Source organism: Cryptomeria japonica, chromosome 4 (assembly GCF_030272615.1).
Source record: "Cryptomeria japonica chromosome 4, Sugi_1.0, whole genome shotgun sequence".
Lineage (NCBI taxonomy): Eukaryota > Viridiplantae > Streptophyta > Pinopsida > Cupressales > Cupressaceae > Cryptomeria > Cryptomeria japonica.
The window spans coordinates 494,602,246-494,627,522 of NC_081408.1; the positions used below are offsets into that span (position 1 = coordinate 494,602,246).

General features: G+C 36.9%; 1 protein-coding gene and 1 pseudogene across 2 annotated transcripts in view; both read left to right on the top strand.

Moving 5' to 3' along the window:
- The window catches only part of LOC131060376 (uncharacterized), an 89,592-nt gene extending 88,541 nt beyond the window's left edge, over positions 1 to 1,051 (top strand). For both annotated transcript variants that reach the window (XM_057993569.2, XM_057993570.2), the window contains exon 9: positions 188 to 1,051. In XM_057993569.2, coding sequence (XP_057849552.2) covers positions 188 to 511 — 324 coding nt within the window. In that variant the 3' untranslated portion in view covers positions 512 to 1,051. The remainder of the gene's footprint in view (positions 1 to 187) is intronic.
- Positions 1,052 to 7,351: 6,300 nt separating this feature from the next.
- LOC131060415 (probable glucan 1,3-alpha-glucosidase) lies at positions 7,352 to 10,142 on the top strand (annotated as a pseudogene).
- Positions 10,143 to 25,277: the final 15,135 nt, after the last annotated feature.

Below are 25,277 nucleotides of genomic sequence, written 5' to 3' on the forward strand. Positions count from 1 at the left end.
GCTCATACTTTTCTTCCATATAGCATTCTTATCATACTTATCTATGCTCAGTTTCATGCCAATAATATAACTTTATAAAAGTGACATAGTTGGTTTTTCTCTACTTATAATTTGGAAAAGATCATCTTTTGATACAACAGATTAGCATAAAATGCCTATTATTGCTACTAACGAAATTTCTATGCAGCTCCGTGTGTACACAGAAAAGAATGTCATCAATGAGCTTGAAGTAGCTAAAAGGGAGTTTCTGGTGGCAAGCATTGGTATCCAGAATAACAGGAAGGTCTCTGTACCGAAACTTATTGAATGTTATGCAAAAGAAGCAGGAATGAGTTCCGGAAGCGTGCTTGATTGGGTATGCCAAAATGTGGATGATACACAACGGGAGGCTATTAGAGCATTGATTGAAAGAAATCCCCAGAAGACAGCAGCTCACTGTATAGAATGGTTGCCTTATAATTACAATTTTAGGTACATATTTGCTAGGGATCTTGTTGTAAAGCCAGCATAATTTCCTTGTCTTCTCAGATACTTTTAGTGTTTCATATGGCATGCAGGACTGCCCAAAATGAAGCTCAAAATTGAGATGCTTTATAATCCATATCTCATTCTGTAACTAGTCCGTAGTTCTTTTCACCAATACAAGATGAAGCCAACATACATCTAGCAGGAGAAAATACTCCAGGAAAGAATGAGTTCCTCTTTTACAGAGTTTTCCAATAAATCAAAGCTATCCAACCCTCACCATGCCTAGGTGAAAACTTTCTAAGTTGGTCCTTTGGTCTATTTACTGATTTTAGGCTTTGTACATACAACATGCATCCCGGAGACATTGGCATTTTAAGATGATCAGACATGTCTTTACATGCAACTATTAACAGAAAAAAGGTGTTTTGTAAAGTAAATACAGGTAGAAGAAAATCAGAAGATTCTGGAGTGATAAACTCTCTGTAGTCAATAGAATCGTGAGATAAATACAGTGGGTGAAATAATCTGTGGAGTGTGCTACAAACATTGGTCGCGTGTAACAAAGATACCCTTTTTTTGGTTCTATGCTTCACTCCATGGTGTTAGACAGATTAAATTGCATATACTTTGCAAGTCAAATACAAAAAAAAGAATGCTGCAGGATAAAATATGTGAATAAAAAAATTTAATAGAAATTTTTTAAAATACTCGAGTATAATTATTTAGCTATTAAATTATAGAATCTTAAAATATAATTTACGTTCCAATACTTCAACCAAAATAATAAAAACTATGAAAAAAAAATGTTTATAGGACTTTTTGGCTACCATGCATAAATCATAGGCAGGGCTTTGTGTCAATTTTCACATTTAAATAATATTATATCAAATTTTACATTACTATTGTTTCCAGATTAAGTTTCTGTATTTGAAATGGAAATGGATTCTTTTGTCACTCGTAATGGTTATTTTCCATATAAAATATCTGATAAAAAACACAAATTTGCATAACACAATCATTTCCAGTGTTGTTTTGTATGGAGCATAGACGACTCCTTGTCAATCACATTAGAGTATGCAAGTAAATGAATAAGGTTTTGAATATTTTTAGGTTTAAATAGATTACATGGGTTTTTTTAATCAATAAAAAGTTTACTAATTGATGTATTTTTATGTTAATTTGATTGATGATATTATTCTATTTGTGTATTATTTCTATTATTATTTATTTATAGATATTGATTTTAATTTTTAGATAATTCATTCTGGATTCTTGAATCAAATATATAAGAGCAGAATTGACTCAATGGATTTCTCTGTTTACAAATTTGACCTCCAAACTTATAAAATTTAAGTTTTGAATTTTGTCAATTTTCTTTCCCTGATCATTGTGAACCAAATTAACACGTTTGTGTTTTGTGTGTTATGTTGACTTTAAAGCCATTTGCTTACTCATTTGGTATCATCTTAAAAATCCTAGAAAATCAAGTGAACCATTAGTGAGCATTATTCTAACATGTGTTAGCATTTCTAACATTGATTTTAATGTCTTAAGATCAAATGAGTTTTTAAGACCTATCAAAGTTTATTCAAATTGGTTAGAATGGATTTTTCACAATAACAAGTTTATAAGATATATTTTTAGGTTTAAATTGATAATAATGATTTTTTATGTTAAATTGGTTGATGATATTATTTATATATGATTCTTATTATTATTTATCTAATCGATTTTGACTATTAGATAATACATTCCTCATTTTCAATCAAATTTATAAGAGTCAACTTGACCCTCAATATGTCTGCATCTATAGATTTGAACTTTGAACATTTAAAATTTAGATTTGAATTGAATTTCATAAACTTCCTTTTCATGGCCATTGTGAGCCAAGTCAATGTATGTATTAATTTGTCTTATGTTTTGATTTGCATGTTATGTTGAATTTAAAGACATTTGCTCATTTATTTGGTAACATCTTAGCAATGCTATAAAATCAAGTGAACGATTAGAGCATATGTCAACAATTCTAAGATTGATTTTAATGTCTTTAGACCAAACATATGTTTATTCAAATTTATTAGAGTGGCTTTTATGCAATAACAAGTTGATAAGGCATATTTTTATGATTAAATTGATTACAATAGTTCTTATGCAATAACAATTTTATAAGTGGCATGTTTTTATGTTAATTAGATTTGATTGAAAATGAGGAATGAATTATCTAGAAATCAGAATCAATTAGATGAGTAACAATATGAATAATATAGAAATAATATTGTGTAGATATAATTGTTGACGCAGAAGTGTGCACCCTTAATGAACTCTCAAGTTCATCCACCCTGTGTCACATGGAAGCAACCTCCAAGTGTGGGGTCTTGCATTGTTGATGTTGAATCTTCGGAGAAGGTCGACTTCCTATCAATCTTAGTACAAGTGTTGGACCAACCCAACACTGATAAATCCTAAACTACTGATTTTGAGAGGGAAAAGGGAGAGAGAAGGGATGCTTGAAAGAGGGGAAATAAGGTTTGCACCTAGACTAAAATGGTGATCTTCCCTACCTATAGTTCTACGAAACATCAATAAAACCAACCAAGAATATGCACAAAATTATATCCTAATCAATCACCTATGTGCGAGTGAAAGTTGGAATTCTATGAAATGAGGAGAGGAACTGAGCTTAGTTCACGGTCAACATCCACTAAGGGATCAACATAGTCACCTACAACTAAGGAAAACAAACAAGAATGCATTCAAATGGGAAGGTAAGCGCTTACACAATTTGTTCAAACTGAATAAAGGCAAGAAGACTAATTTTATTCATGTAAAGGCAAAGCAAAATTTACAGGTGCGGAGAAATATAAGTTTTCTGTAGAAGAAAAGAAAGAAGATCATGATAGGAGATACAAAATTTGCCTTTATAGTTAAGGCATAAATCAAAAAGAAACCTCAGCATGAGGATCAGATCAGAGACTAATTTGATAGCATGCATTGCAATTAGAAAATCCCTTCCTCACCTGGGAAGAAACAAAATCCCTGCAAAGGGAGAGAACTCTGCACGGAATGGGTCCGAGTATGCCTACAGAGCCTCAAAAGTCTTCACTCTACATTGAATAGCAGCAAGTGGCGTCCAAAATCGAGCAGTTGCATTGAATTCTGATTGGATTTGGGGCGTTGACTGAGCCAAAAGATCGTCTCGACCATCAGGTCGACAACCACCATACACAAAGCATTTGAATGCTAACGTCTCCTGCAATTTTGAACTCCACTCGTTGATCCTAGAAGGCACGTGAAGATGGACGTGCATGATCTAGCCACAATAGCCCCCATTTGGCCCAACAAAATATTAAAACACAACCGTCTGATTGAATGCTTACTTAAAATCCACAGCCAATTATCACTCCTGATAACCTCGACCCCACAAACCTCAATGTAGGCCTCAAGATGATCTGACAACCAGCGTGCCTCCGAGAGGAAAAAAGTTGTCAGAGGAAGGGAGGCCATGGGGCCACGATCACTGTTCGATCGAAAGGTGGACCCCACAAGCCCTGATAGTCACCAAAGAAGCATCCAAGCCAGTAGGGACGTTGCCATCCAAAAAGCACTCGGACCTCGGGCAGATGGAAAAGCGAACCATGTCGAGTCCCGAGCAAATGCCACGTGAAAAGCCACGTCAACCCACCTATCCACCTGGGAGACCTCAGTGCTCACCCAGGCACAAGAAATCACTCCATCGAGGCTCAAGTAAAAGGTCGAAGACCTCCATGTCACCTAGGCCCCACCGCATCCTTGTCAGCACAACACAAAGAGCTTGAGGAGCTCGGCACTCGGAAAACCCAAGAACCTGACCTCATCGAGTCCCAAGTAGCTGCCACGTTAGCATCAACTTGTCCATCGGGGCACATGCAAAAGGATCTTGGCACTCAGTAGGAGAGGGAAGCTCATCTCGTCGAGTCCCAAGTAGTTGACCACTGTTACCACCCGCCAATTGGTAGGAACAAACCCAGAGACTGGCCTGTCGATGATAAGGGAAAAGAGAACTGGCCCCGTCACGACTTGATGACCCTCCAGCCAGTGGAAGATAAGTGATTTGACCGTCCAACCTGCTCAACTCAAAAATAAAACTTAGAGCCCAAGTAGAATAAAAGACCCACTTTGTGACCGGCTAAAAAACTGTTGCGACTAACAGAGTGAGCATAACGTGATGCGCATAACACATAGGTTATCACCAGTGTGCATAACACAAAGGATGCACATAACACGCATGGTACGCATAACACCCAAGTTGGTCAAAAGATTTTATCATATCGGTTATAACCATGGCAAAGGTTGATAGAAAAAGGTCAACATTTTGGCGACTCAGAGGGGGCCCTAAATTTTCTTAGGGAAAGACCAAATGTCTAGATATCCATTGGTAAAAGAGTCAAGGCCTAAACAAAATTAGATGCCTTCTACCCCTGTCACTTGCAAAAAATCAAGATTTGGCCATTCTAGAAAAGATGACCTATGCACGCGCACTTCTTAAAAAGATGGAAAAAACTAAAAAAGAACCTAAACTAACTATATACAATTTTAGAACTCAGAGACAAAGATAATCTTTATGGAGTTGTTCTCCCTCACACCATGATTGCAGTCACCAACCAACTGCAACAACTGAACTTTCTTGTATGCATGCATTAGAGCATACATGTTGCTGATGTGGTGAGAAGAAAACTCGCCATTTACTTTGTTGTTGCAGGGAATCCACATAAAATAAGCCTTTGAAACACACAGAGGCACTTTAAACGTATGATCAACAACAAAGGGAAGATGCATCAGGGGTAGGTAAATATCAGATTCAATTCTTGCAGAAGAGAAGGAAACCTCTTCACACAAGGGAGAGTCACTGCTATCATAGCTGCCTTGCTCTGAGTATGAATTGAGACCAAAGGAAAAGGCCTCAAACTCATATGAGGGTGACAAGTATATCATCTCCTTGTATTGATCTATATGAGGGGGCTCCTCAGACGTTTCAAATAGGATATTTTGAAGATCAGGTACACTGTCAAGTTGAGCAACCAAAAGAATATTTGCATGGTCAACATGTTGTTGCTCATTCTCATCAAACTTGGTATGTTGGTCCCAAGTAAAACATTCAAGCTTAGACACCTTGTCCCTAATATCAAAAGCACATTGAATGAAGGCCTCATATTCAACATCATTACATTCAGGGTCAAGGGAGAACCAACATACATCATAATCATAGGTGTTGATATCTAGCTCATCATCACAAACCTCAAGCTCGTGAGACACTTCACGGGAAGACTTAAATTCTTCATATTGTCTCTTTGTTTCTGTTCTTTCTTCTTCTTTGTGACGAACTGTAGCAACCTCAAGCTCATGGCAAAAAACATGTGTCATGTCATGTGCTGCAAAATCACTACTCCCTATGGCCTCCTCAACACTAGCCTGTTGGAACCCATGTTGCAGCCTCTTTGTGGGTATATCCTCCTCCTCATTCTCAATGAAGGAAGGAAGCTCATCAAATAATGAGAAAACAACCTCCTTCTGCCAATTTGTATAAGCAAAATCTCTCTGTGCCACTAAGGCCTGAGAGTCGTCATTATTTCTGCAAGCGGCTTGATTAACATGATTACTCCAATCATGCCCCTATGCAATATTGCTCTACACAAGGACAAGTGCTCCTAAGGTGCTTGCAATTGCAGGATTTAAGCTACTCAAAGACCTAGGGCTACTCCACTAGCTCTGCCCTTGAAAATTGGATCTTTGTTGCTAATAATTCTAACTTTGGGGTTGATAAGTCTTGTTGTTCTGAGACTACTGTCTCTTGATTGTGACCAATTCATTGTTGAACCCCTACAATTGCTGGTTCATTTTTTGCATTGAAGCTTCTAAAGAAACTCTAAACTCTTGAATCTCAGAAGGTGGAGGAGGTACAGGTGTAAGAAGATGACTTGTAGATGTCGTTGGAATTGGTGCAATTGCAGGCTATTATGTAGAAGCCTCTGGGAACAAGGGCATTGAACATCTAGGAGCTAACTTCCCTACCTATATTAAACAATTTTTTGCCTTTATGGCAGTGTCATAAGCCCCTAGAAGATTATTCCCCCCCATTGATTGTATCATTACAGCTATATCACAGTTTAGAGCCATGAGGAAGTAGAGAAAGGTACAATTGGAAGATGGATTGATCGAGGCAGGGATTCTATTCCAAATCTTCTGAAACCTATAATTAAAATCTACCATAAACTCATTAGGGGCTCTCTTTATGATTGTTAGTTGTTCAACTAGCGACAAGGGGTCACTCTTGTCCTGAAAACTCTTGAATAAATTTTCTCCTAATTCATCCCAGTTATGAATGGAGTTAGAGGGTAGACCCCTGTACCACTGCAGGGCCTTTCCCTTGAATGAAGAGGCAAAAAGTTGTTGATGTTATAGCAGCAGGAGTTCTCTTTCACCTGTTGTATTAATTTATAAGCACTTTGGTTATTCTTATTGCTTATCGATGTCTTATTGTAACCGATTTCCTTATTTGCTAAATTTGTTGTTAGTGTTAATCTATTTTCAACATACGATGAAGTTAGTCTAACTTTCAGGTTGTTGTCTCCAATCGCAACCCTTTCTTTAGACGTGTATCCTCCCATCTAGAATCATGTCCATTTGATTTCTATTGTTGGCTATTATGACCGAAGGTATTGGTAGTGAGTAGGTAGTAGACGATTATACGTTGAGCACGCAGCCTGGTAATCTTCATGGATTATATGTTGCACATATTCAACCTGCAAACCTAAATACTCAGATCGAATGAATTGAAGAATACCAACTATTAAAAACAATATGGTATCAGAGAAGGGAAAAGCAAGATTTTTGCCACTCTTAATGCATGATATCAACAATATCTCAAAGCACTGGATGGGATGCCTATGCGTGGGGATTTCAAGCTTCGGCTAATATTAATGATTTTCATATTCATAACCCTAGCATGGAGGAAGATCCTGCTTGTGTTTTGTAGCAAGTGCTATCATCAGGCAATTTCAGAATTTTGTTTCCTATGATCGCAATCACCACATAGATCCGCCTCTCCAGAAAGATCGACCAATTTAACATTTGGATAATTCTACGGTTTCTGGATCATAATCAAGTTGGGGATTCTTTTAAGAGTTGTGGTGCACAAGAGGATTAGTGGTCTTATCATTTTGATTCTGGCAGATCGCATTCTATTTGTTTGTGGTTTGTAGCTCCCTTCTTGCGCCCTCATCAAGAGTGGCTTAACAACATAGTCATAGCCATTCATTCATCTAATTCATTTTTTCCTATCTTGAGGATTGACCAGAGTTGTTTAAAAGTTTAGTGGTTGGTCCATGCCAAACTTGGCCAATCCACAGGCCCGTGTATATTGGTTTGGGATCATCGCTTTATTTGATCTGTTATCGAGCTATAACTTTGGGATCATCGCTTTATTTGATCTGTTATCGAACTATAACTTCCCTGTCAACAGTCTGGTGTCGAAAACTTCATTTGTATATTGGCTATTGACGTTGTTTCTATTCATTCACATTTTGTGTGTGGCTTTTCTTAAGATTTATCCAAGGGTATTCAACGTATTGAATCAAGCAAACTCTGGAAAAGATCATCGAATTTATATCAGACAACACAAGCAATTGATTGGAAAAGCATATCCATTCAAAAGGAGGCAATTTGGTTCAAGAAATTCGATCAGATTTGTCCAACTAGTATTGTGATCCGAATTATAGATTCGGATGACAACATCTGAGTGAGAACCTGCGGTATTGTAAATTCTGTTACAAGAACCAGAAATCATAGAATTGAAGCAAGCCAAAAAGTAATCTATTTCATTCGAAAACCCAACATATAGAAGTTCATGAGATTCCAAGAGTCACAAAAAGCCTCTTGAGATTGAAGTCCAATAGTCACATTTATTTATTAAATAATAAAATCTAAAAACTACGAAATTTTCAAAAAACTATATGAAATTTTATCCTAACTTCAACTAGACATAACTTTCTGCTCGGGACTCGAAATTAGGCGCCGTTGATCTAGTTGGAAAGGTCTCCAAGAGTTGTAGACACAAATTTGGAAGAGCATACACTAGCTATGCTCTTTCACTAGTTGCAGGGGCTAAAAATGTCCTTAAGACCTTCAAAAATGCAAATCACTAACATATAGACAAACTAAAGTAAAAAAATAATATAATTCAAATTTTCTTCTGATCATATTGGCATCGTTGCTTCAGACAAACCCTTTTTTGCAAGAAAGGGCAAGCAAGAAAACCCCACTCAAAGTCGTCAATGTTTCTCTTCACGACAAAAGAAAGCGCTTTCAAGTGCCTGATGTGCTGGTGGAAGATGTGGCTGAGGTAGATGCTAAATTTGACAAGCTTGATATACCCTATGATGTTCTCTGGCTTGATATTGACCACACTAATGGCAAAAGATATTTTATCTGGGACAAGGTACTCTTTCCTAACCTGGTGGAGATGCAGAATAAGCTTGCGGCTAAGGGCTGACACATGGTGACCATTGTGGATCCTCATATTAAGAGGGATGATGTTTTTCCACTACACAAGGAGGCTACTCGAAAAGGATATTATGTTAAGGATGCTCATGGGAAGGACTTTGATGTATGGTTTTGGTCGGGTGCATCATCCTATTTAGATATAATGTTGAATCTAGAGATCCAATCGTTGTTGGATAAGAAGTTTTCTCTTAGCAACTATGGTGGTTCATTGCCTTCTTTGTACATGGAATATATAAACAAGCCTTTTGTGTTCAATGGTCCCGAGCTGACAATGCCTAGAGATGCTCTTCATTATGGAGATGTTGAGCATCACAATGTCCACAATGCATATGGTTATTACTTTTGCATGGCTTTGGCTGATGATCTTCTGAGACGAGGAGGTGGAAATAATCATGAACATTTTTCTTCGAGAACACAGAGGGTGGGTGCGGTTTGGACTGGAGATAATGTAGTAGAATGGGATCATTTGAAATTTTATGTACCCATGGTGTTAACTCTTGGTCTTACTGGACTTGTGTTTTCTAGTGATGATGTAGGCGGATTCTTTAGAAATCTTGAGTCTGAATTATTACTTCGTTGGTATCATTTAGGCGCCTACTACCCTTTCTTTAGAGCTCATGCACATCAAGTCACCAAGAGGAGGGAGCCTTGGTTGTTTAGGGATTGAATGACTGAGTTGATTCGAGAGGCAATTCACATTCATTACGCATTACTTCCATACTATTACACACTATTTAGAGAGGCTACCGTTAATACAGATCGAGTCATGCATCCCTTGTGGATGGAGTTCCCAAAATAATGAATTGACATTTTCTAATGATGATGCATTTATGGTTGGAGGCAATTTGTTGGTCTGGGGTATCTTCAATGAGGGAGCTACTTCTGTCACAATCTACTTGCTAGGTTTACAGTATTGGTATGACTTGAGAACTGGAGTTGTGTATACTGGTGGTGAACACCATGAGTTGGGTGTGTCCGCTGAGAGAATACCTTCTTTCCAGAAATGTGGGACTATTATTCCTCACAAGGACATATTTCGTTGCAGCTCCACTCAAATCGTTGGGGATCCTTACACACTAAACGGATCGACGAGCAAAAGTTCGATGCAAGTACTTGGAGATTCAAAGGGAGTCTGACAAACCAATAGAAGCAACCTTGGACGAGGAGATCAGGAGGTTGTTTCAAGTACTTGGAGCTTTAGAGGGAATCACATCATCATGAAAACTTGTTAATGCATTTTTCTTTGAGACGGAGAAATTTGAGGTGAAAGCCCTTGTTAATGCATTTTTCTCTAAGACGGAGAAATTTGAGGTGAAAACCCTTGTTAATGCATTTTTTTATCTGAGATGGAAAAATTTGAGGTGAAAGCCCTTGTTAATGCATTTTTCTCCGAGATGGAGAAATTTGAGGTGAAAGCCCTTGTCCATCTCTGAGACAAAGATGTGGTTCTTTCCACCCTGTGGGAGTAGCCATGGTGGATGTCATGTTGAGAGACTCCATGATGAATCCTTTGTACTTGTTCTTTTCCAAACATGGGAGTAGCCATGGTGGATGTCATGTTGAGTGACTCCATGACGACATCACATTGAGTGACTCTATGATGGGCACCTGTGCACATATTCCTTTCCACACATGGGAGTAGCCATGGTGGACATCATGTTGAGTGACTTTGTGATGAACACTTCTTCCACAAATGGGTGTAGCCATTGTGAGTCTCATGTTGAGAGACTCCATGACATGAATATTTGAAAAGATAACTCCCTAGCTAAGAGGGAGTCTTGATGTTATAGCAGTATGAGTTCTCTTTCACATGTTCGTTGTATTAATTTATAAGCACTTTGGTTATTCTCATTGCTTATCGTTGTCTTGTTGTAACCGATTTCCTTATTTGCTAAATCCGTTGTTAGTGTTCTTCTATTTCCAACATACGATTACGTAGTCCATCTATCGGGTTGTTAGCTCTAATCGCAACCCTTTCTTTAGACGTGTATCCCCCCATCTAGAGTCATGTCCATTCGATTTCTATTGTTGGGTATTTATGACCGAAGGTATTGGTAGTGAGTAGGTAGTAGACTATATATACACTAAGCACATAGCCTGGTAATCTTCGTGGATTATATGTTGTACATATTCAACCTGCAAACCTAAATACTCAAATCGAAAGAATCGAAGAATACCAGCAATTAAAAATAAGAAAAGCCTCACAACAACATTATCCTCAGTTACATCAAACACCGAGCAGATGCTTGACACATCCTATATATGTTCAACTGGGGTGACAGAGTTTTCCCTAGTAAAAAATGGTACAACCTTAAGGGTTGCAACTAAGATGTCACTCTTTTGGGCTAGAACTAAGTGGCTGCCACTATTAAAGGTGACAAAAGCATGTCTTCTAGGGATAGCCATAAGCTCTAGCTACTTTTTCCACTAGAATATGAAAGTTCATAATGTTAAAAAGAATACCTCTAGAAGATTCTCTCATTTTGGATTCTTGGCACAAAGCTGCAACTGGTATCACCAAGAGTCTGAATTTGTCCGTAGATTGAGCAAGCGTTCAATGTGATTGCCTCCAAAGGCAATATGAACTAAAGAACACACCAGATCTTCAATTATTTAGAGCATTGAACTGCTTAACCAGTAGAATTTTGTTGTAGAGTCGCCAGGTATGTAGGATGTTGCCTCCAAAGGCTGAGTTACTGAAATACACACTAAATATCAATGAGTGATAAGAAAGCCTGAACCAAATCTGGTTCAATCAGTTCCATCGGGCGTGCCAAAAATTGTTGACGCAAAAGTGTGCATCTTGATGAACTCTCAAGTTCATCCACCCCGTGTCACATGGAAACAACCTCCAAGTGTGGGAACTTGCGTTGTTGAGGTTGAATCTCCAGAGAAGGCCAACTTCCTATCAATCTGAGTGCAAGTGTTGAACCAACCCAAGTCTAATAAATCCTAAACTATTGATTTTGAGAGGGAAAAGGGAGAGAAAAGGGATGCTTGAAAGAAGGGAAATAAGGTTTGTACCTAGACTGAAATGGTGATCTTCCCTGCCTATAGTTGCACGAAACATTAATAAAACCAACCAAGAATATGCACAAAATTATATCCTACTCAGTCACCTAAGTGCGAGTGAAGGTTGAAATTATATGAATTGACGAGAGGAACTGAGCTCAGTTCAGGATCAACATCCATAGAGGGATCAACACAATCACCTACAACTAAGGAAAACAAACAAGAATGCATTCAAACAGGAAGGTAAGCGCTTACACAATCTATTCAAACTAAATAAAGGCATGAAGAATAATTTTATTCATGTAAAGGCAAAGCAAAATTTACAGGTGCAGAGAAACATGTTTTCTACATAAGAAAAGAAAGAAGATCCCGATAGGAGGTATAAAATTTGCCTTCATAGTTAAGGCATAACTCAAAAAGAAAACTCAGTTGGAAACCCTAACCCCACCAAGGTTAGATTACAAAATACTGGAGCATGAGGATTAGATCAGAGACTAATTTTATAGCATTCATTGTAGTCAGAAAATCCCTTCCCCACCTGGGAAGAAACAAAATCCCTGCAAATCAGGGAGAGAACTCTGCATGGAATGGGTCTGAGTACGCCTGTAGAGCCTCAAAATTATTCACTCTACATTGAATAGCAACATAGTGGCGTCCAAAATTGCCCAGTTGCATTGAATTCTGATTGGATTCGAGGCGTTGATCGAGCCAAAAGATCATCTCAATCATCAGATCGACAACCACCATACACATAGCATTTGAATGTTAACGTCTCCTGCAAGTTTGAATTTTGCCCATTAATCCTGGAAGGCATGCAAAGTGGATGTACATGATCTTGCCACAATAGCTCCCATTAGGCCCAACAAAAGATTAAAACGCAGCCGTCTGATCGAATGCTTAGTGAAAATCCATGGCCAATGATCACTCCTGAAAACCTTGGCCCCACCAACCTCCACCTAGGCCTCAAGATGATCTGATGCCCATGGTGCCTCCGAGAGGAAAAAAATTGTTAGAGGAAGGGAGGCCACGAGGCCATGATCATTGTTTGATCGAAAGGCAGACCCCACAAGCTCTGACAATCATTGAAGAAGCATCCAATTCAGTAGGCACGTTGCCATCCAAAAAGAACTCGGTGCTCGGGCAGACAAAAAAGCGCACCCTATCGAGTCCCGAGTAAATGTCGCGCGAAAAGCCACATCAGGCCACCTATTCTCCTGGGATGACTCGACGCTCGTCGAGGCACAAGAAATCACTCTATCAAGGCCTGAGTAAAAGTTTGAAGACCTCCACATCACCCGGGCCCCACCGCATCGTCGTCAGCACGACACATAGAGCTCAAGGAGCTCGACACTTGGCTAGGCCAAGAACCTCACCCATCGAGTCCCGATTAGCTGCCACCTCGACATTAACCCATCCACCAGGGCACACGCAAATGTATCTCGACATTCAGTAGGAGAGGGAAACTCATCCCATCGAGTCCCAAGTAGTTGACCATCGCCACCACCCACTAGCCAATGGGAACAAACACAGAGACCGACCCACCGATGAGAAGGGAAAAGAGAATCTGTTCCGCCACGACTCGATGACCCTCCATCCAATGGAAGATAAGTGATTTGACCGGCCAACCTGGTCAACTCAAAAATATACATTTAAAGCTTAGGTAGAATAAAAGACCTGCTCTGCGACCCACCAAAAAATTGTTTTGACTAACATGGTGTGCATAACATGATGTGCATAAGTTTGTGTTATTTGTGTATAATGTTGAATTTAAAGACATTTTCCCATTCATTTGGTGCCATTTTAGAAATCCTAAAAAATCAAGTGAACAATAAGAGAGAATTTATAAGAGTGAATGTGAACATACATCATCTTAGGCATGTTATATGCTTCTTCTCATTGATCAATGTTCCTAAGTCATCAATTGAACCTCTTAGGGATTTTATTTGGGAGAACAAGATCCTCAAATTTTAGTAGATTCTGAAAGGTGTTTCTAAACATCACATATCCTTATTAATATTTTGACATCAAAGGTCAACCCCAATGAGTCCCAAGCATTAGATTTATGTCCATTCATTGTTGCTAGTGCCTAATTAGGTTTGTGTACTAGTACACTTTCATAAACATGGAGATCAAGTCCATTGTTTTTCTCTTAACCAATTGCTTTCCATCTTGTTATGTGTAGCGGGCTTATGGATTACATAACATTTAATTAAGTTATAATATCAATTTTATAATTCTATGTAGGTAGTTAAGTCAATATGGACAATCTATACATGAGATTATAATCAAAGTAGTTCATTACTAATTATTATAAAATATTTTTATATTATTAAGAAAATATTGAGAGTAATTTCATTACAAAAATGTATGTCTCAACCCAAACATAATACAATTAATTTGAAGATTTTAAAATAATTTTTTGATCAAATCTTAAAATTCTTTTAGTCACTAATACATTTGGAGCGGTTTTCTGACGAGCATTTCCGACGAGCTATGGGATTTCTTTTGTTTTGTTGGATTAATTTTTATTTTTTTCAAAAATTACCTTGTGTTCGTTGGAATTCCAACATGTTAAAATTTCACGTCGGAATTTGGACGAAAAACCAACAAACAGCTCCAACCAGCTATGGGATTTCTTTTTCTTTGTCAAATTAATTTTTATTTTTTTTAAAGTATACCTCGTGTTCATCGAAATTCAGACGTGTTGAAATTTCATGTCGGCATCCTGACGAACACGGATTTTACCTATTGATCGACATATGTTGGTCCAATGATTTTCACAGCCTCTTGGTTTCTTCTTACTCATCGGGATAACATAAGTCTATGATCTCTCTTCCTGCTGATCGGTGAGAATTATCCCGCTAGTCTCATCGGGCATCGGGATAGCTTAAAATGTGTTCAGGCGATGGGCGTAATTTCCCCGATACCTTTTTCCCTCAACATAGCTCCTCCCGATACGTTATGTCTCCTCAGCATAAGCTTTGACCCTTTATCATCATAACCTTTGCCAATGTGTTTTACTTTTGCCAATGTCTAGCAGGATAAGTCTTACTGATAGCATCATCGGCTATCAGCAATAGAAGATTTCTCCATTGTCGCTAGTGTGCGTTCTGTCGATGGACTTCATCGGTATATTATATCCTGATCACATGCTTCTACTTGTGTGTTACCATCGGGTTGTCTTTTGCCGATAGTTTGGATTTCATATTTCACGTCAGAATTTTGACGAACACAAGGTATTTAAAAAAAAAGTAATTACGTGCCATCATTATACGCGGGCTCAGGGTGCAAACATTGGGAGGAAGCGGGCATAATTACTATAGATAGATGCTCGACAACAACTATACAAGAGGTTGGTCCTTTTGTTCTTGTTCACTTTATTTCCAGCTGTAACCAACTTTAATTCCTAGTAAATGGCCCCATAGAATAGTAGGGCCTTTGCTTTCAGTTTGAATGAATTGGAATTTAATTTTAATTTGAATGAAATGGCCCAACAATTCTATGGCCTTTTCTTTTTGGGTTGGCTAAATCTTTTAAGTTTACTTTTGGTTTTTACATTTGTCCGAAAAATTTCCATAAAAAGAGGTTCCTAACGCCTCCCTTTATAATAGTAGGGGCATGAGATTGTATTATGTCTATATTCCTATATAAAGAACAGATTGCATGAGATTGTATTTTGTTTGTACTCCTATAGCAAGAACAGATGGGCATATCCCTTGCCCAAATGGAAAATTGTCCAGATCATTTGTATTTCTATAGCAAGAACAGGAACAGTAAGAAGGGGGGAGCCCAGGCATAGGGTAGAGAAGTGGGGAGCTGGGGCATATAGGTGGGTATCCTTCGTAGCTTCTTCCCCAGTCATCCCCTCCTTGTGTAGGGACACAAAAGTCAGGTGATTTGGAGTTGCCCCTACTGGGGCCTCAGTTCCCCGCTACATGAATCCCAACTTATTCCGTTAAGAAAATTGCAAGCAAATTATTAGCTCGAATTCCCTTGTCGAATTGTAATCAACTGCCATTTCTTGTGTTTCCTCATCCATTTCATCTATATGTTGTCCTACATCTTCATAGTATACATCCTCGGCCATTTTTTTGGCTAGTTCATATGACTCTGGATGAATTCTAGTATCATCCAATGAATCCATAACATGGTTCCCAGAAGTTGGTTGTCTGGTCCCTCTAACCCTTAAAAAACCAGTAGCATTTATAAAGACAAGTCACTTCATAGCTTCTAGACGGGTCAACAATTATCTGCGACTGTAAACCCTTCCAGCCCTCAAAATAGCCCTTTGTATGAAAGCATCGTTTATATGATTATTTAGGACTCTACGGGAAGTTGCTTGTACAATTTTCCCCACTGAAAGGGTCTCTTCATTTTCTCCAGTTAGCAGATAAAATTCCTCATCCTAGGATGTCTCTTTATATGGTGTTAGCCAATCCTTAAATCCATGTACCAATTCAATCTTTATGTCAGCAAGAGTTTCCCACTTGGATGTCTGTTGTTCCACACTTCTAGCATATTCTTTAATATCAAGGGCCTTTAACACATGGGGATATTTTTTGACATGTTCAACTACCATTTCTTGTGTTTCATTATCCATATCATCTATATCATGTCTTGCATCTTCATAGTATACATCCTCATCCATTTTCTTGGCTAGTCCATATGACTCTGGATGAATTCTAGTATCATCCAATGGATCCATAACATGGTTCCTAGAAGCTCCTTGCCCGGTCCCTCTAACCCTTAAAAAACTAGCAGCATTTATAAAGACAAGTTGCTTCATAGCTTCTAGAGGGGTCAACAATTCTTTGCGACTCTAAACCCTTCCAACCCTCAAAATAACCCTTTGTATGGAAGCATCTTTTATACGACTATTTAGGACTCTACAAGCAGTTGCTTGTACAATTTCCCCCACTGAAAGGGTCTCTTCATTTTCTCCAGTTAGCAGATAAAATTCCTCATCCTGGGATGGCTCTTTATATGGTGTCCGCCAATCCTTAAATCCATGTACCAATTCAATCTTTATGTCAACGAGAGTTTCCCGCTTTTTATTGGATGTACGTTGTTCCACACTTCTAGCATATTTATCAATATCAAGGGCCTTTAACACATGGGGATATTTTTTGACATGTTCAACTGCCACTTCTTGTGTTTCATCATCCATATCATCTATATCATGTCTTGCATCTTCATAGTATACATCCTCAGCCATTTTCTTGGCTAGTTCATATGACTCTGGATGAATTCTAGTATCATCCAATGGATCCATAACATGGTTCCCTGAAGCTGCTTGCCCGGTCCCTCTAAACCTTAAAAAACCAGCAACATTTATAAAGACAAGTCGCTTCATAGCTTCTAGAGGGGTCAACAATTCTCTACGACTCTAAACCCTTCCAGCCCTCAAAATATCCCTTTGTATGGAAGCAACTTTTATACGATTATTTAGGACTCTATGGGCAGTTGCTTGTACAATTTTCCCCATTGAAATGGTCTCTTCATTTTCTCCAGTTAGCATATAAAACTCCTCATCCCGGGATGACTCTTTATATGGTGTTCACCAATCCTTAAATCCATGTACCAAATCAATCTTTATGTCAGCAAGAGTTTCCTGCTTTTTATTGGATGTCCGGTGTTCCACACTTCTAGCATATTCATCAATATCAAGGGCCTTTAATACATGGGGATATTTTTTGACATGTTGAATTGCCATTTCTTGTATTTCCTCATCCATATCATCTATATCATGTCCTGCATCTTCACAGTATACATCCTCAGCCATTTTCTTGGCTAGTTCATATGACTCTGGATGAATTCTAGTATCATCCAATGGATCCATAACATGGTTCCCTAAAGTTGCTTGACTGCTTCCTCTAACCATTAAAAAACTAGAAGCATTTATAAAGACAAGTCGCTTCATAGCTTCTAGAGGGGTCAACAATTCTCTGTGACTGTAAACCCTTCCAGCCCTCAAAATAGCCCTTTGTATGGAAGCAACTTTTATACAATTATTTAGGACTCTACTGGTAGTTGCTTGTACAATTTTCCCCATTGAAATAGTCTCTTCATTTTCTCCAGTTAGCAGATAAAATTCCTCATTGTGGGATGGCTCTTTATATGGTGTTCATGAATCCTTAAATCAGTGTACCAATTCAATCTTTATGTCAGCAAGAGTTTCCCGTTTTTTATTGGATGTTTGTTGTTTCACACTTCTAGCATATTCATCAATATCAAGGGCCTTTAACTAATGGGGATATTTTTTGACATGTTCAACTACCATTTCTTGTGTTTCCTCATCCATATCATCTATATATTGTCCTGCATCTTCACAATATACATCCTCAACCATTTTCTTGGCTAGTTCATATGACTCTGGATGAATTATAGTATCATCCAATGGATCCATAACATGGTTCCCAGAAGATGCTTGCTTGGTCCCTCTAACCCTTAAAAAACTAGCAGCATTTATAAAGACAAGTCGCTTCATAGCTTCTAGAGGGGTCAACAATTCTCTGCGACTCTAAACCCTTCCAGCCCTCAAAATATCCCTTTATATGGAAGCAACTTTTATCCAATTATTTAGGACTCTACGGGCAATTGCTTGTACAATTTTCCCCACTGAAATGGTCTCTTCATTTTCTCCAGTTAGCAGATAAAATTCCTCATCTTGGGATGGCTCTTTATATGGTGTTCACCAATCCTTAAAGCCATGTACCAATTCAATCTTTATGTCAGCAAGAGTTTCCCGCTTTTATTGGATGTTCGTTGTTCCACATTTCTAGCATATTCATCAATATCAAGGGCCTTTTAACACATGGGGATATTTTTTGACATGGTCAACTTCCATTTCTTGTGTTTCCTCATCCATATCATCTATATCATGTCCTGCATCTTCATAGTATACATCCTTGGCCATTTTCTTGGCTGGTTCATATGAGTCTCAATGAATTCTAGTATCATCCAATGGATCCATAACATGGTTCCCAGAAGTTGCTTGCCCGATCCCTCTAACCCTTAAAAAACCAACAACATTTATAAAGACAAGTCACTTCATAGCTTCTAGAGGGTTCAACAATTCTCTGCGATGTAAACCCTTCTAGCCCTCAAAATAGCCCTTTGTATGGAAGCAGCTTTTCTAGGTCCAAGGCCAGCTACAAATTGCATATTTTATTTGTTAGTTGTGTATTTTGTTATGGGCTAATAGAAATATGGGTATTGTATAGAACTTTAAAAGAAATTAGAATATAATCAAACACTATATTTTATTTGATGTTATCAATAATTTTGACTAGTTTTCTTCATAATGTGTATCTTGTTTAGTTTATCTTAATATTGTCTTTCTTGTATCCTGTAGCAATTTTCAAATAATTATCATAACTTTTATTTGAACCGTTGGATCTTTCTATAAATTGGAGGATAAGTCTGTAACAATAATATCAAGAGACTGACCAAAACGATTGGCTTCATTACAAGGTAAGTGCAGCCTTTGTCATGTTTGTATTCCTCAAAGTATGGTTGGTGTCTATTAAGTTGTTGTCTTGTAAGGGTGTTTTGAAGATTGAGAAGAGACTTTTGATGGGTATTAATCCCATTGTTGTCAAGTATGCCTGATTGGAATTGAATGTTTCCAAGGTTTATGTGCATTAGAGGGCAAATGATTCCTGAGATTGTCACTTCAATTAAATAATTACTGAAAACTTTGAATTGCTTGCTTGTAAATGAATGCTTTAAATAAAAGGTTACTTTATTATAAGTATTATTTTGTAATATCCCCTAATAAAATGCCTTAAAATATCCCAGTTATGGATCTCAGTTCTTAGTGTAGGGGTTAAGATAAAATATCTTAGCCTCTGCTATAGTAAAAAACCTGCAAAAATAAAGTCAGAAGGTGCTACAAATTTCATTAAGGAATGGTCATATAAATTATCAATTGTTTGAATTATTATCAGTTGTTGAAGTTATTGTCAATACTCAAATTATTACCAGTTATTTACTTTGTTACCAATTCTCAAAATATCATCAATTATCTAATCTATTATCAGTAATCATAACGGTTATTAAATTCCAGTTTATCCATCAGCACTTACAATTTCAGAGAATTAGTAATTTTTCAGATTATTTCTAGTTTTATCTTCAAGTGACATTGGCCACTGAATATCAGTGATCGTTCTAATATATATGTATATATAAAGGTTATTATTATTGTAAGAACTTATTATTGTAGAAGTATTGGACCAATAATATACAGAGATTAATACGGGGGTTGCAGTTTATGCAAGTGCTAAACAAAAATACATACTAGAAAAAGGGCGAAAGCTTGGATGTGATTATGATGTGCATAAACCATATTACAATTTCCTATAGTTTCCTCCATGTTCTATATTAATATTACTATCAAATTCTCTTCATGTATGCCTTTTGGAAAGAGACATACCCTTTCACCATTAGCACCCTTTGAAAGAGTGCACCCCTTCATTCTTTCTGCCCTTTGAAAGGGACACAACCTTTCACAATCATATCTGCACTTCTTATTTAAATAAGATTTGCACCTCTCATTCCCCTATTATCCCCCTTTCAAATGAGGTTCTCTTCTCCCTTTTATATCTCATGTTTGAGGGAGTCATACCTTTTCATTTTATGTCTTTTGATCATTCATTAACTTAATATTAAATTTTAATTATATTTAATTTATATTTTAATCTAAGTAAATAGATTTATCACATGGAACTAATCAAACAATCAAAAAGATAAATACCATCAGAGATGAAAAACACTTGATCTTTGTATTGAAATAAACATAAGATAATCAACTGATTATATATAGCACAATGTTTTTTCACCAGTTTGGCATTTCCAGATAATAAACCCCGAGAGTATTGTATATAATTGTGCCTCTAAATCTATCTCTCATTTCATCCAAAGATCCTCTATATATATAGATGAGGATCAGTTTCAAAATGAAAGGGCATACCCCTTCATTCAGAATTACACTAACTAATATCTTAACTAAAAAAAATAACTAACTGACCCTAACACAACTACCAACACAACAAACATTTTACATAAGACTTTAAAAGACAACAATTTGAAACATTCGGAACAAGAGCTAATTGCCAAGCACTTCACCACAGTTCTTAATATGCTCCAAATATTTTTTTGACTTATAGGTATCTGCATCATAAATCACATCCCTGACCATGATCTCTAATGTGACAAGCCGCTCCATCTGTGTAGTGGTTTCCTTTAACTCTATTCTATCTATCCGGGCAGCATCAAGGGCAACACTGAGGAGACTCTGGCATTCAACAATCAATTTATCCTTATCCTTAATTTCACCTTTCTGGTCAACTTACATAAGAATACCATGTTGGATTACATCTTTACACTCATCATATTCTTTTTGTAATTCTGCATCGAATTTATCATGCTTTGCAAGTAGCCTTTCAATTTTCTCAATCTCTTTGGCATCTACTCCCTCCAAATTCTTCTCATGTAGCTTGACTTCCAGTCTATTTTTTATCCTATTATGTGATACTGCATTGTCCATATTTTTCTGATACACAACCCAAAAGTCTTCCAAGTGACCCTACAACTTTTCAAATCTTTTATTCAATAAGAAGCGGTATCAATTCTTACACTTTGCATATGTTTGAGAATTCTTTGATTTTCGTACTACAATTCCTCACATTTCTTCTTCCATTTTGAATTTTTAGGAGAAAGCAACATGGGTTCAAACTGTCCAATTCTTTTGATGGCCTCCTCATACATATCTTTGTACTAATTCCTTTCCCTTACCACTCTAACCAGCTATGCCTTGTTGAATTTGGAAATATCTACTCCTATATCTGCTGAGACAATAGGATCAATTTTTCCATTTAATTTCATCATGTGTCCAAAATCCCTATCCACATCAATGATTATTGGTATCTTGTTTGGTGGATACAGTGCCCATAGCATTAGTTCTTCCTCAGCTAGATCAAACCTTGACCTAATAAAAATGTCATTAACTCCCTGAATATCCAATTTGAATTCCTTATTATTAGAGTGCAATAAACTATCAAAAATAAAAGAGGCACTCAGGTCCCATCCTGGAAAAAGAATTATCAGAGTGCAACAATATAGTCGTTTCTCTTGTGATATGTCAATGACTGTTGTTCATGATGTTACTATGTTGAATGTTCAATGATTTCTGTTCGTTTTGCGATTTTTCTATGTTTAAGTATTTCAATTTGGTATATTATACTAAAAAATCATTTCATAACTAACATTTCAAGTTCTATATAACTAGTTCTAAAAAGACTTTCGTACTTGCGACATCGTTTTGCTTAGTTTGTGAAGGTTATAGACTGAAGTTTCCATAGCCCGATTTTTTTTTTGCCTGTGAAGAAAGATCATGTGTCAGATAATATCAGCAAAGAACAAAATAAAGAGACAATTGCTAGATTGTGGTCTAGCTTAAAAAGAAAAGGTGATGGAAAATGTTATTGTCCCTGTAAAAATTGTAAGGGCTTAAAGACTAGAAGACTTATAATCACAACAACTAAGAAACATTGTAGGAAACATGGTCACATTGAAGGGGGGCATGATTATCGTCCATTGGTAAGTTGTTCATTATATCATTTTAACATTTTTTATTTTTTTTTTATAGGTAATGGGCCAAAGCCGATGAGGCGTACATACCTTACCCCCTTTGGGATTTGAACTTGTGACCTCTCTTTTAAGAACACAAGTTCTCTACCACTAGGCCAACTTAGGTTGTACATTGTTTTAACAATTTATATACATAAGAAATCACTTGATGATGAGATCATGATCATGGTTTATTTATGTCGACCATTTTTATATAGGTGGAGCACCCTAGGGCACATGATATGGACTGCCACAACCTAGAGAATGTGGTTTTCCAAGTGGAGGAACATGGATGTGTGAATATCAAAGCTGAAGATAATGATCCTATGGAAGAAGATGATCATGCGCCAGAAAACATAATTGAAGATGATGATACAAATACATTGATCCATGACACATTTAGTGCTAGTGCAACTGATCATGATGATCAAGATTACTTTGATGTTGTTCATGATGTACCTCTACTTGAGAAGGCATACAGGCCCCTTTACAAAGGCTCCCAAACAACTCTTCTCTCTGTTGTATTGTTGTTGGTGAACTTGAAGGTTATGAACAATTTATCCAACATAACAATCTCACGTATGTTAAGGTATGTCATATATGTCATCTTTTTTCATCTATTTTTGTTGTTATTTCATTATAGTTAATAAAGGGTGAAACATGCACCATTAAGATTCTTTATATTAACAAATTATATTTTTGGTTGTAGATTAATAGGTGATTTTTTGTTACCACCATCATATATTCTACCTCACTCATACCGATAATTATTTTCCATTATGAAAGATATTGGAATGGAGTATCAAGCAATAGATGCATGTCCCAGGGATCATATTATATATCATAAACAACATGAATCTACAACAGAATGCCCTAAATGTCATATGAGTAGATATCAAATAGATCAACTAACAAAAAAGGTGTCTCGCAAGGTTGTTCATTATATTCTCATTATTCCACGTTTGCAACGATTGTTTAGGTGCAAAAGCTTGGTGCAATTTATGGATTACCATGCACCCAATAGAATTTGAGATGACATTATTTGAATGTCTGCGGATGGTTCTGGTTATGGACATCGACAAAAAAGTGGCCACACTTTAAAGAAGAACCTCATAATCTTAGGCTTTCATTGGCAGCAGACGATGCCAATCCATTTGGAGAGCTGAGATCTACTTACTCAGTGTGGCCTATTTTTGTTATCAACAATGACATTCCTCCATGGATGTCAGTAAAGAGGGAACACATAATGTTGGCAATTATTGTTCCAAGTATTTTTTCATTTAATAGTCATCCACATTAAATTATAAATATTACAACAAAATGGTCATAATAATTATGTGATGTTTTTGTTCATTCAACTAGGTAAGTACCAAGTTAAAGATATGAATGTATATATTGAGCCTCTTATCGACGAGTTGCTGGAGTTATGGAATGGTGTCACTATGTATGACATCTCTAGACAAATAGGACAAAGACAATTTCAATTCCATGCAATGCTTGTATGGACAAATCATGATGCCCCAGGGCTAACACATTTTTCTGGTATGTTATAGTGATCAACTTGTGCATAGTTATAAATATAAAAATTATCATATTTAATCCAAGTATACATGATCTTGTAGGTCTTCAAACAAAGGGAAAATTTGCATGTCCAGTTTGTGGTCCAAAGATGAAATCTCGTTATTCAAAAAGTTTAGGAAAGCAGGTGTTTGATGAGTATAGGCACTGCCTCCACAAAAATTATAAGTATCGAAATACTGAAAAACATCTTTTCAATGGGAAAGAAGAGACTACATCAAAGCCACGAAGAATGACACCTCGCCTATGGGAGTTGGAATATAATAGAATTAATCATCAAGGTAATGTCATTCCATCTAATGGTTTATGTTTGGAATTTGTATTTTTACATTGTGTTTTGTTTACTGGTGATGTAATTGATGATGATCGTCATTGTTAACTTTTTTAACATATTATATGCCTCGTGAAGGTTGTCAAGGCATTAATGACCACCTTCCGAAGGGACTAAAGAGTTATCCCAGACAATTTAGTAGGTTTCCCTACTATGAGCAACTACAAAATGTGCATTTGTTTGATACTATGCATATTAGAAAGAATATAACATAGACATTATGGAAAATATTGGATGGAAGGCGTGACAAAGAAAAAATTGTCAAAATTGGTAGTGACATTCAGGAATCCAATCATGCAATGAAAAATGTCATTCAATCAAATAGCGATAGAGACCAGATTAATATAAGTGCCCTTCCTTGGTTATTAATGGACCAGCAAAGCAATGCTATAAAAGAAGTTAATACGAAAAATTTGATTTCCCACGGGATTTGCTACAAACATAAACAATCTCATAACAAAGAAAAGTGAATTTGGGCTAGGGATGAAAACGCATGATTGGCATACCTTCATTAAGGTAATCCATGTTCTTGTGTATTTACTATATATTTGTATATTGCATGTACTTTTCATTTATTATGTTAGAAAATAATGAAAAAGATCATTTTATAATTGTTGCAGTATGTTCTACCTCTATCTCTCCCAGACCACTTCGACAATAATGTCAAACAAGTTATATATGATCTTGGAAAATACATGAGGTAAGTAGTGATATTTGTTCA